This window comes from Microcaecilia unicolor, chromosome 2 (assembly GCF_901765095.1).
Source record: "Microcaecilia unicolor chromosome 2, aMicUni1.1, whole genome shotgun sequence".
Lineage (NCBI taxonomy): Eukaryota > Metazoa > Chordata > Amphibia > Gymnophiona > Siphonopidae > Microcaecilia > Microcaecilia unicolor.
This window is the reverse complement of record NC_044032.1, coordinates 290,333,232-290,345,839: the sequence shown is the minus strand read 5'-3', so window position 1 is coordinate 290,345,839 and position 12,608 is coordinate 290,333,232. Positions and strand designations below refer to the sequence as shown.

Sequence of the window (12,608 nt, the reverse complement as noted above, 5' to 3'; positions counted from 1 at the left end):
GATCTGCTTGATGATATGGAATACAGTTTAGCCCGGCCAAATGCCAGAGTTCACCGGGTTTGAGATCGCTGGTTTTGTTTTTCAGCGATAATGGGAAAAAAAGTGCCGGCCATCTCAAACCCGGCGAAATCCAAGGCATTTGGGTCATGGGAGGAGCCAGCATTTGTAGTGCACTGGTCCCCCTGACATGCCAGCACACCAACCGGGCACCCTAGGGGGCACTTCTAAAAATGTTAAAAAAATACACAAATAGTTCCCAGGTGCTTAGCTCCCTTACCTTGGGTGCTGAGCCCCCCAAATCCCCCCCCAAAACCCACAACTCTACACCATTACCATAGCCCTTATGGACGAAGGGGGGCACCTACATGTGGGTACAGTGGGTTTTGGGGGGGTTTGGAGGGCTTAACACTTAGCACCACAAGTTTAACAGGTGGGGGGTGGGGGGGGGGGGGTGGACCTGGGTCTGCCTGCCTGGAGTGCACTGCACCCATTAAAAACTGCTCCAGGGACCTGCATACTGTGTCAGGGAGCTGGGTATGACATTTGAGGCTGGCAAAAAGTGTTTTATTTTTATTTTTTTTAGTGTGTGAGGGGGTTGGTGACCACTCGGGGAGTATGGGGAGGTCATCCCCCATTCCCTCCGGTGGTCATCTGGTCAACTGGGGCACCTTTTTGAGGCTTGGTTGTGAAAATTAAAGGACCAAGTAAACCCGGTGAAATACTGATTAATGCCGCTTTTTTTTTCCCATTATCTGCAAAAGCCGGCCATCTGGTAGCCACGCCCATGCCCCACCTTTGCTTCACCGCCGACACGCCCCCTTGAACTTTCGCTGGCGCGGCGACAGGAAAGCGGCGATGGTGTCAAAAAAGCCGCTTTCGATTATACCGATTTCGCTGCTTTTGAGAGATCGCCGGCCATCTCCCGATTTATGTCGGGAAATGGCCGGCGATCACTTTCGAAAATAAGCCTGAGTGTATCAGAATCCTATGAGCACGGTTATAAGATGCTATTCCAATCATATTATACTCCTGACCGCATTCAGGCGATTCATGGGCCTGGATCGGGCCAATGTTAGAGAGGGTGTGGACACTGAGCACCTTTCTTCATATATGGTGAAACTGCCCTAAGGCAAGATCTTTTTGTCTTTTAGTGGTACAACTTATGACAGACATTTTGCATCTCTTGTTCCCCTTGGATATGCTTACCTTCTTGCTGGATGGTGCTCAGCTGAAGCTGGAGGAGGGAGCACAGAAACTTGTAGTGTTTATTGCCATAGTGGCCCAAATCTACCTCCCCTGGATAAAGTACTCTCCAAACTTGATCACCTTTATTTAATGTTGAAACTGACTCTATGAGGACTCTATGGGTTTCTTTTCTGCAGGTGTGGCATCCTTATCAGTTTTGGAGAGGCCTATCCTGAAGGCTGGGGTGGCCCCTGGCTACGGATGGATATTTGGTCCTTTGTCTTATGTTACAGTGCTTCTTTCTCCTTTGCTCTGTGTTGTTTAGGTACTTAGGAGGGGTGAGTGGGGAGGGGAGGATTTTGATTGGGGGGGGGGGGGAATAGAGCATACTTTGTATAGAGGTTTAGCTGGGATTATTATATTGTAATGGGGTGAATAGTTCTGCATTGTATTCTTGAGTTGCTCAATAAAAAAAAAAAAAAAAGGCATGCCATAAGAACCCCCTCCTTCGGGAAGTAATGTGGGTCCTCTTCTGAATCCCATGGGCGGTCCTATTCAGACTTCACCATACTCAGGTTGTACAGAGTCTGTGCCCACCATGACCCAGTGGATCTATGTCCAGTGCCCCAAAGTGTGTTGAGGTACAGCCCTACTCTCTGACACTGGGGAAGTTTCCTCCCCCGACGTTGAGAGTGGTTACTGTATGCGTCGAGGTTGGCATCGTCACCCTGTGACCCTGTTTCTCTATTACTGGAGGCCTTTGACAGGCCTGGTCTGAATTTACAACTTTAAAAGGTCTGTTCTCTCAGAACTGTTGCCTTAAAGCCATTAATCAGACAGTGTCAATGGTAAGATTGCTGATCCACAGAGTCTTTTAGGACAGTAGTGTCACCCAGTGAAATTTGTCTAAGGAGCTTTGGACACAAAGAATGTGCCCCGGCCCACAGACAGAGACCTCGGGGATCCCAGTGGTGTGTGGGAGAGGAAACTATAATCCCCACTACAATGAGACAAAAGTGTAGGAGGTCAAACACCTACATAACAGTACTTAAAAGATCATCTCACTGCCATACAAAACCTATCCCCAGCACCTCCAGACCATCCTTTGGAACTATAGATCTAGTGAATGCCAGATCAGCTGCTAAGAAATCCTCAGTGATCCATGATGTCATCCATGAACAGCATTCTGGCATTTTAGGAATAAATGAAACCTGGCTAGATTAAAGTGGGGGTTTACCACTGGCTGAACTACGCCTAACAGGTTTCAACATCCAACATCAACCAAGAACAGGAAGATGGGGTGAAGGGGTAGCAGTCCTGCTTTGGGATACAATCAAACTGTGCAGAAATGCCATTCCCCAGCTAAATGAATTAGAATCTCTTTTAATCCAGCTACATGAGAAGAAACCAATCTGGTTGCTCATCGTATACTGAGTACCTTGTAACACATCATCTGTGCAAGAACTCCTTGATCTGATTACAGAAGTGATACCCTAGGATGGTGATCATGGGAGATTTCAATCTATACATCGAAGCCCCAGATACCACCACAGCTGTCTTCCTGGACACAATAACGGCACTAGGATTCACACAGCTGATCAATTCTCCAACCCATGAAAAGGGTCACATACTAGACTCGGTAACGCACCTCCCAGAGTTTGGGAAGGAGATCAGAGACAAGAAAAATCTGACTGCTGAGAATTTCCTAGAGGCCTTGGACCATCCACATGTGGATGAAAAGGCAACTACAGTGTCAGAACAGGTTGATTTAGGAACAAACACTTAACTAAGAGAAAATGGTATCACAAAAAAATGTCTAATGTCCTCCTCACAAATGCTCACCTTGGTTTTTTCCAGAACTTCAGACCCTTAAGTGTGAAGGATGGAAACTGTAAAAGAGATGGCATAAATCTCACCTGGATGAGGACAGGCTAAGCTGTAGGAAACACATGACAAAGTACTATCAAGCCTTAAGAGCAACAAAAAAAACCCCCCAATATTTCTTGAATTGAACAGGCTTCCAATTCAACCCAGCACCTGTTCAGCATAGTAAAGAGCCTACTGCAACATCCACAACAGAAGCAGCTTGCCCGATCAAAAGTGAACTACAATGATTTAGAATGGCCACACTGTGTCAGACCAGTGGTCCATCTAGCCCAGTATCCTGCTTCTGTTGCCAGTTTAGGTCACAAGTATCTACAGAATACCAAATAGTAGCAAGATTCATGCTACTGATCCCCCCGGTCAAGAAGTGGCTTTCCCCACGTCTCTCTCAATAGCATACTATGGATGTTTCCTCTAGGAACTTGTCCAAACCTTTTTTAAACTCAGATACACTAATCACTGATACCATACCCTCTTGCAACGAGTTCCAGAGCTTAACTATTTGTTGAGTGAAAAAAATATTTCCTCCTGTTCATTTTAAAAGTAGTACCATGTAACTTCCTTGAGAGTCCTCTAGTCTTTGTACTTTTTAAAAGAGTAAAAAAAATCGATTTAACATTGTTCAACACCACTCAGTATTTTGCAGACCTCTATCATATCCCCACTCAGCCCTCTTTTCCAAACTGAAGAGTCCTAACCTTGTAAGCCTTTCCTCATATGAGAGGAGTTCCATTCACCTAATCATTCTGGTCACTCTTCTTTGAAGCTTTTCTAATTCTGCTATATCTTTCAGATACGGCGACCAGAACTGCACACAATATTCAACGTATGGTTGCACCATGGAGCGATACAGAGGCATTATAATATTCTTTATCTTTTTTTCTATCCCTTTCCTAATAATTCCTACCATTTTGTTTGCTTTTTCTGCCACCGCAACAGACTGGACAGAAGATTTCAGCATACTGTCTACGATGACACCTAGGGCTAAACCTAGTATCAAGTAACTATGATTTGGATTAGTCTTCCTAATGTGCATCACTATGCACTTGTCCACTTTAAATCTCATCTCCCATTTGGATGCCCAGTCCTCTAACTTGATAAAGTCCTCCAGCAATTTTTCTCAGCCTGAACAGTGTTGTCTTGTCTACAAATTTAATCAACTCACTCAGCATTTCCATTTCCAAATCATTAATAAGTATGTTAAATAGCATCAGTCCCAGTACAGATCCTTGGGGACTTCATTATTCACCCTCCTCCACTATGAGAATTGGCCATTTAACCCTGCCCTCTGTTTTCTATACATCAACCAATATCTAATCCACAACAGAACCTTGCTTCCTATTTCAAGGGTTTTTTAATTTCTCAGAAGTTTCTTATGAGGGACTTTGCCAAATGCTTTCTGAAAATCTAGATGCACTATATCAACCGGCTCACCTTTATCCATATGTTTATTCACACATTCAAAGAAATGAAGCAAATTTGTTGAGGCAAGACTTCCCTTGGATGAATCCATACTGACAATGTTTATCTATGTGTTCAGTGATTTTATTCATAAGTACATAAGTATTGCCATACTGGGACAGACTGAAGGTCCATCAAGCCCAGTATCCTATTTCCAACAGTGGCCAATCCAATCACAAGCACCTGGCAAGACCCAGAACAGTACGTTTTATGCTGCTTATCCTAGAAATGAGCAGTGGATTTTCCCAAGTCCATTTTAATAATGGCTTATGGCCTTTTCTTTTAGGAAGCCATCCAAACCCTTTTTAAATCCTGCTAAGCTAACTGCTTTTACCACATTATTTGGCAACAAATTCCAGAGTTTAATTACATGTTGAGTGAAGAAATATTTTCTCCGATTTGTTTTAAATTTACTATTTTGTAGCTTCATCGCATGCCCCCAAGTCCTAGTATTTTTGGAAAGAGTAAACAAGCGATTCACGTCTACCCATTCCACTCCACTCATTATTTTATAGACCTCTATCATATCTCCCCTCAGCCGTCTTTTCTACAAGCTGAACAGCCCTAGACGTTTCAGCCTTTCCTCACAGGGAAGTCGTCCCATCCCCTTTATCATTTTCGTCGCCCTTCTCTATACCTTTTTTAATTCCACTATATGTCTTTTGAGATGCAGTGACCAGAACTGCACACAGTATTCAAGCTGCAGTCTCACCATGAAGTGATACAAAGACATTATATTACCCTCATTTTTATTTTCCATTCGTTTCCTAATACCTAGCATTCTATTTGCTTTCTTTGCCACCGCAGCACACTGAGCAGAGGGTTTCAAAGTACCATCAAAGATGACTCCTAGATCCTTTTCCTGGTCAGTGACTCCTAAAATACAACCTTGCATCACGTAGCTATAAGTTCAGGTTCCTCTTTCTCACATGCATCACTTTGCACTAGTGCTGTCCAATTCACGATTCAAATTGATTCGTCGATTCATTTTGGATGAAAAGATTCGTTTTGGAAAAAAATCGGGAGTTTCAATTCAGGATTCCCCCACCTCCCTCCCTCCCGCTGTACCTAAGCCGCTGCTTCCCTTCCACTGCCACCTAAGCTCAGTGCTTTTTTTGTGCCGGTACGCAACGGTACGGCATACCGGCACCTTTTTTTTTGCCCTGCACTTCCTCTCAGTCCCCCAGGGGCGTGGTGTGCTGGAGCAGCAGGGCCGGTTCGACACGGTAAGCATGGCAGGGGGGCGCCAACCTCTGGAGGGCGCCGCCGCACCATGCTTACCGCCACTTATCTGCCCACCTTGGCGCCCTCTTCTCCCCCCAAGGATCCTTTTTATTTTAAATTTACCTAACCTCCGTCCGAGTCCAACCGCATGGGCAGCAGCGTCACTGGAAGCGCTCCCCTCCCAAATCCTGACGTCTCTAGCAGAAGCTTCATTATTCGATCATTTTCAGTGTCCCGCCCACTGTCGCGGCTTCCCTCCCTTTTTCCCCTCAGGCTGTCACCCAAGTCACTGCAGATGCTAAGGGAAGCAGCAGCAGTGACAAGAAGATAAACTAACCATAGCAGAGGGCCCAAGGTCTCTACTATTGGCACAGAGAAGGCAAGGAAATCTCTCTATTGGCATGCAGCCGGAACAGGAACTGATATCAGGGGGCGGGACCAGCAGCCGAGCCAAGCAAGTCAAGCGAGGTTTAATAGACAGAAGTGGAAGTATGCCTATCAAGTCCACTGTAAGAAAGGAAGCCAATTTGGTTAATCACTGTTTCCACTCCCCCGCGCAGCCGTCATTGCCATACACTCAAAACAAAGCAAGCAAACCTATGAATTGCTGCTTCCACGTTGTCGTTCTTTCTTGTTGGTCCATCTGTAACAAGTCTAAAGCTGTTTCAGTTGGATAGGCAGTGTCTTAAAAGGTGGAGAAAATAACAATTGAATATCACTAAACCAGCTTTAAAAATTATTGTAGCTGGTAAAAACAGCAATTATAAACGCTGTAGTTTGTGCCCATTTTTCTTCACTATTCTTCTATACAATACACATGGCCAGATTTCAGTGATGGGTTCCTGTTTCCTGATGGGTTCACCTTAACTGTTGTTGTAATCTGCCTTGGGAAGCCTGGTGTTATAAAGATGATAGAATATATTGAAATTAAATGGAAATAGAATTAAACTCTCCTTTCATTAGGGCACATGGAATCACATCTTCGTCTGTTTTGTAGTTTACCTTTTAGATACACAAATGGATTATTCTGTTTTGGAACATGTTTCAGGGGCAAGCAACCCACTGGTTTAGCTTTGAGCAGCAGCAATAAAATCACAAAGAAGGGTGCACCTGCCAAACTCCGACTATGATCTTGCCCAAAAACTTGTTGATGTTTCTGCAGGCTTTTGAGGAAGCCACAACAATTGCAGCTGGAGAACAGTATGTTTCTGTGTATGCCAGCCACCTCTGTGCTCTCAGAAAGAATTTTTTTCTGCTCCTGGACAAATTATACCTGTAAGACGCAGTTGTTTGAAGCCAGCCAAAGTGGACAAAATGATTTGTCTTAATAAAAACTGGAAGATGTAGGACTTAACCAAACTTCATTTTTCACATGATGTAGCACTGCATGGCGTGCTCACACACACTAAAGTTTGCCTTTGTTCAATTGCTGCTGCCTGTTTTTTTTTTACCCTGTGTGTTATAATATTAGTATGTGGCCTCATTATTTCAATCAAGTTAAATCGAATCAAATCGAAAAAACAATTTTTTTTTTAAAGAATCGAATCATATCGAATTGAAAAGTTTTTGACTGAATTGGACAGCACTACTTTGAACTTGCTCACATTAAACATCATCTGCCATTTGTATGCCCAGTCTCATAAGATCATCTTGTAATTTTTCACAATCGTCTTACAATTTAACAACTTTGAATAACTGTGTCATCTGCAAATTTAATTACCTCACAACTTCTTTCTCAGAAGTCTCGGCCGTACTGCAGGAATATGGTGCGGTTTCGGGATTCAAGATTAATCTGAGTAAATCAGAGGCCCTCGATATAAACATCCTAGCCCAACAGATCGCTTTGTTACAGGCACAGTTTCCTTTTAGATTGGCAAAGCGAAGTATACGATACCTGGGGATACACCTCCCTCGAGGTTTGGATGATCTATATAAAGTCAATTTCCCTGTCAAGGCACGTGAGTTATTTCTAGAATTAGATCGATGGGAAAATTTAACGATCTCATGGCTGGGGCATATTGCTGCAGTGAAAATGATCCTACTGCCTAAAATGTTGTACCTGTTCATGGCATTACCTATCTGCCTACCAGACTCCTTTATGTGAGGGTTGCAAAATAGGGTGTTCTCCTTCATTTGGGAAAAAAGGCCCCCAAGGGTGTGTAGAGAGGTGATGTATCAATTGCGTGCTCAAGGGGGAATGGGAGTTCCATTTTTTCTTTTATACCACCAAGTGGCCCACCTTAGAATATTGGCGGACTGGCTCCAGGACGCTGGTAAGATATGGAAAAAGCTTGAACAGACATGGTTGAACCCTTATTTGCTAAAAGCAATACCTTGGCTTCCTGGTTGTCTCCTTAAAGAGATCATCAAGGGAGCACCTCCACTACTTAAATGGCCCCTCATCACCTGGAGTAAGATACGAGACAGATGTTTCCCGGGCCGGGCCTATTTCACACATACGTTTATTTGATATGCCCCAGGGTTCTCTGGATCCTTGCTATCGTACCTGGGAGGGTCTGGGCCTCCGTGAGCTAGGCCAGGTCTGGGAGGAAGGAGTGCTACTCTCGTTTGAAGAGCTGCGTAAGGACTATGGACTTCCTTCCTCTAATGCCTTTCAATATTATCAACTTCGAGATTTTATAACTCGTAGGGCAAAGGGGGAATTGAGCTTGTCTGAAACTTATCTTGAGCAAGCCCTTGAGGGTGGGGGAGGGAGAGGAGGGATCTCTAGGATACACAGGGCTCTTCCTATATACCGTAGGCCCATTGTATACAATCTACCAAAGTGGGAAAATGCCCCCTGGGGGTGCCCTATGAATACGCACAGTGGGAACAGGCTTTTCGGTCACTGCTTCAGGTGTCCATCTCTAATGCTTTGGTGGAAAATGGCTATAAAATACTCTACTGTTGGTATTACACCCCTCAACGGTTGGCGAAGATGTTTCATCAAGGGTCAGCTCTATGCTGGCGGGAGGGAGACATGTTCCATATATGGTGGTCCTGCACTCATGCCCAGACATTTTGGACCAGGGTTTTGAAGCTTGTTTTCAGTGTAATGAAGGTTAATTATGAATTGAAAATGGACTATTGTCTTCTCCACTTCAACCCTTGAGGGGTGAAGAAATCTACTCACCGCCTTGTCTCACAAGTGTTCGTAGCCAGCAAGTTAGTTCTGGCAGCAGCATGGAGGAGCCCCTGCCTCCCTGGTCTTTAAGTGATTCTACATAAATTGGACTATATTCATCTGATGTCTAAATTGACAGCCATGCGTATGGGTCACCTGTCAAGATATCATAAAACTTTGGACCCATATGTTCAGTGGACTTCGAGTCCAGACCCTTCTCTGATCACTCAATAATAAGGGGGGGGGGGGCTTTATTTTTTGGGGGGAGGAGGGGGTTTGGGATATATTAGGGAAAGATGCTGAAGAGTTGTGCTTGTATTGAGACCCTATTTGCTGTAAAGTTGATTTATGGCTGTAATTTTCTTTTTTTTTTTTTGTTAATATGATAACCTGTGTCGCTATTTTCTTTTATAGGAAAACAATAGCAACAAATATTAAATTTTTTTTATTTACTTCACTAGTTATTCCCATATCTAGATCATTTATAATTATGTTAAAAAGCAGTGGTCCCAACATAGACCCCTGTGTGGAACCCCACTATCTACCCTTTTCTACTGAGAATACTGACCATTTAACCCTACTCTCTGTTTTCTATCTTTTAACCAGTTTTTAATCCACTATAGAACACTACCTCCTAGTCCATGTTTTTTCAATTTCTTCTGGAGTTTTTCATGAGGTACTCTATCAAATGGTTTTTGAAAATCCAGATACACAATATCAACTGGCTCAGCTTTATCCACGTTTGATCTCCCCTTCAAAGAAATGTAGTAGATTGGTGAGGCACGATTTCCATTCACTAAATCCATGTTGGCTTTGTCTCATTCATCTATGCTTTTGAATATGCTCTGTAATTTTGTCCTTTATAATAGTCTCCACCGTTTTGCCCGGCACTGACGTCAGGCTTACCGGTCTGTAATTTCATTTTCTAATTTAATATTTTTCTGAGAAAGAATATTATTTAGAAGAGGTGGTGAATGAGTTAGTTTTATCCATGTTTAAGGTGATATTTCACTGCCCAAAATTCAACTGCATCCACACAAGTTTGTATAATATTTAAAGAAACCATATCATTGCATTTCACAGGAATAAGCAAGGTGATATTATTTGCATAGATGTTGTGTTGTTATATCCACAACAAAACGAGCGGAAGCTATCCAGAAGGACCAGACTGAAGCCACAAATGTTGGAACCAGAATAATTTATTATTATTCTGGTTTCCAACATTTGTGGCTTCAGTCTGGTCCTTCTGGATAGCTTCCGCTCGTTTTGTTGTGGTCTTGTTTTTTTGCGGGAGATTTTGGACTCTCTTTGTTGTTGGTGTTGTTATATCCCCCACCATGCAAGTCCATAACATAAAGAGCTCCACATCTTTGCAACCAGCTTCCTAGGTCTGTGTGGTCTTGCTAGACAGTAACCAGCCATTTCCAACCTGAATACACTCTGTGAAAGGCTTTGCTTAACACAAGGCTATCTGTACTTCAGGAAGCAGGTGAAAGTTTAGGTCTTCAACCAGACCCTTAAAGAAGAACTAACTAACTTGCTAGTCACACAAACACACACAAGGAGGACACCAGCTACACATATTATAGCAGGACATGTTTATCTACTCCTACCCCTAGATAATATTCAAGCACCTTTCTGATCTCATGTGCAACTTTCTTTAAAGGAGTCTCATTTGTTTTTCTTTACTCCTGTTACTCTATCTTATCTATATGTTTCATCTTCACTTACACCCTATGTTTTATTGCATATTGTGTTGACATTGTAATGTAGCATGCTATGCCTTACGTAGTACTGCTGTAATTATCTATTACTTATGTTTGACTTATTCTTGCTGTACACCGCCTTGACTGAATTCCTTCAAAAAGGCGGTAAGTAAATAAATAAATGACCCATAGCAATCCTATACAATGTAGACATGCACTGCCTGTAGCTTCCGAGCTATCATTTGTACTTAAAACCATATCCGTTGAAACTAGGAAACAGTTCCATATCTCATGTTCTGTCAAGCACATGTGTGTGCATGTGACTCAGAGCAACTCCACAGAACATGTGAGCCAGAACACTTACCCTGTGCTGTCTGGCTGCCCGTAGAGCTGGATGATGGCCGCCGGTGTGATAAAAAGACCCCAGGGGCCATAGGTGTTGTATTACGATTGATTTGTGCCATGCCAAATATGCTGGGCCCTGCAGTATATTCATGGTCTGCCAGACTTCCAGCAAATGCCTCCTGTCGATGTTCCATAGTACCAATAGCAATATCCTCAGATTTCTCAAGATCTGGTGAGGCTGGCTTCTTCTTGGCATACTTCCTCTTTTGGGACTTGTGCTGCTCCTGCAAGTAATGATGGGGTGTCAACAGAGCTCAAATAAAAAGCTAGAGCAGGGATACAGTTCAAGCCTTGAGGGCCCAGGTTTTTGGGATATTCCTATTGAATATGTTTGAGAGAGATCTGCACAAATATAACCTCCACTGTATGCAAATCTATATCATGCATATTCATTATAAATATCCTGAAAACCTTGCATATTTGTGGTACTCAAGGCCTGAACTCCTGCATTCCTGATGTACAGGAATAGAGAGCTAAAAGATGTGAACAATGAAGGGAAGTGGCTTGCTGATAATAGCTGACTATCTAAGAATATAGCTAGGTCAGGAAAGGGAAGAGTTCCTATTGCAGACAAAAGTACAGTCAGGAATGAGGAGGGGTCCCATACATAAGTACATGTACAGCTGGATCAGGCAGTGGAAAGATCTTCACTGGGTTCTGGAAGGTGCACTGCTAGGTGTTGGGGAGGGAGGATATTCCTGCGTCAAGTACTAACCTGCTGAGACAGTTTTGCTGCAGCTGCTGCGAGGCCTGTCTCAATGGATGCTACACGAGTCCCTTCCCGTACAGGACGATCCTGTTTCGGAAGCGAAGGTGTCACCCGGGCTGCAAAAGACAGTGATGACAGTTAGTAATGTCCTGTGTCATTTCTCTTCTACTGCCAACATAATACATGACAGTATGCATAAGTGCCAGCTCCATGGGTGCTGCAGCACTCACAATATTGAGCAAATGTCTTCACTTTGTCCAAGAAGGGCTAATTCCTGATGGGGTTAGCAGCCCCAATCATTCTAAAAATTTGGCTCCTATGCCCAGTATTACTATTTTTTTCTTTATGATTTTATCTTATTGTAAACTGCCTTGATGTTCTTGCATGATTGGCATATACCAAGATTTTTAAAATATAGATACAACTTGTGCCCCATCACATGCTATTGCATATACAGTACTGATTGTATTGGTAACACACAGAGCCTGTGCCAGTGATCCCAAACAGTGATTCACAAAACACAATTGTTCATCTGTAATAGGGGTTCTCTGTAAACAGCAGGATAAATGCACAAACAGCAGCAGACATCACCCAATGGCTACAAAGACAAATCTGCAGAACCTTAAGTCTCACTGGGTATGCATAGGTTGTTTCCGTTTCTGGTGTCCACTCTTGCATACTGCTTCAGTCAGTACCAAACATTTGTTCCTTTGAGTCTCTCCCCTAGAAGGTATGGTAGGCGGGATGGTATCTGCATTATCCTGCTAGTCAAGGAGAACATCAAACATATAAACGGCGAGTGACCGTACTCACTCGCAAATGCGCAGTAGAGACTTCCCTCTCTGCCCCGCCCCTGCTTCAATACGTGATGATGGGGGCGGGACAGAGAGGGAAGTCTCTACTGGCATGC

General features: G+C 43.4%; 1 protein-coding gene across 1 annotated transcript in view; it reads right to left on the bottom strand.

Moving 5' to 3' along the window:
* The window catches only part of PHF8 (PHD finger protein 8), a 289,339-nt gene that overhangs the window by 36,502 nt on the left and 240,229 nt on the right, over positions 1-12,608 (bottom strand). The window contains exons 20-21 of the mRNA XM_030194272.1: positions 11,705-11,814; positions 10,949-11,213 (exon numbers count right to left, since the gene is read on the bottom strand). Of these exons, the coding sequence (XP_030050132.1) occupies positions 10,949-11,213; positions 11,705-11,814 (375 nt within the window). The remainder of the gene's footprint in view (positions 1-10,948; positions 11,214-11,704; positions 11,815-12,608) is intronic.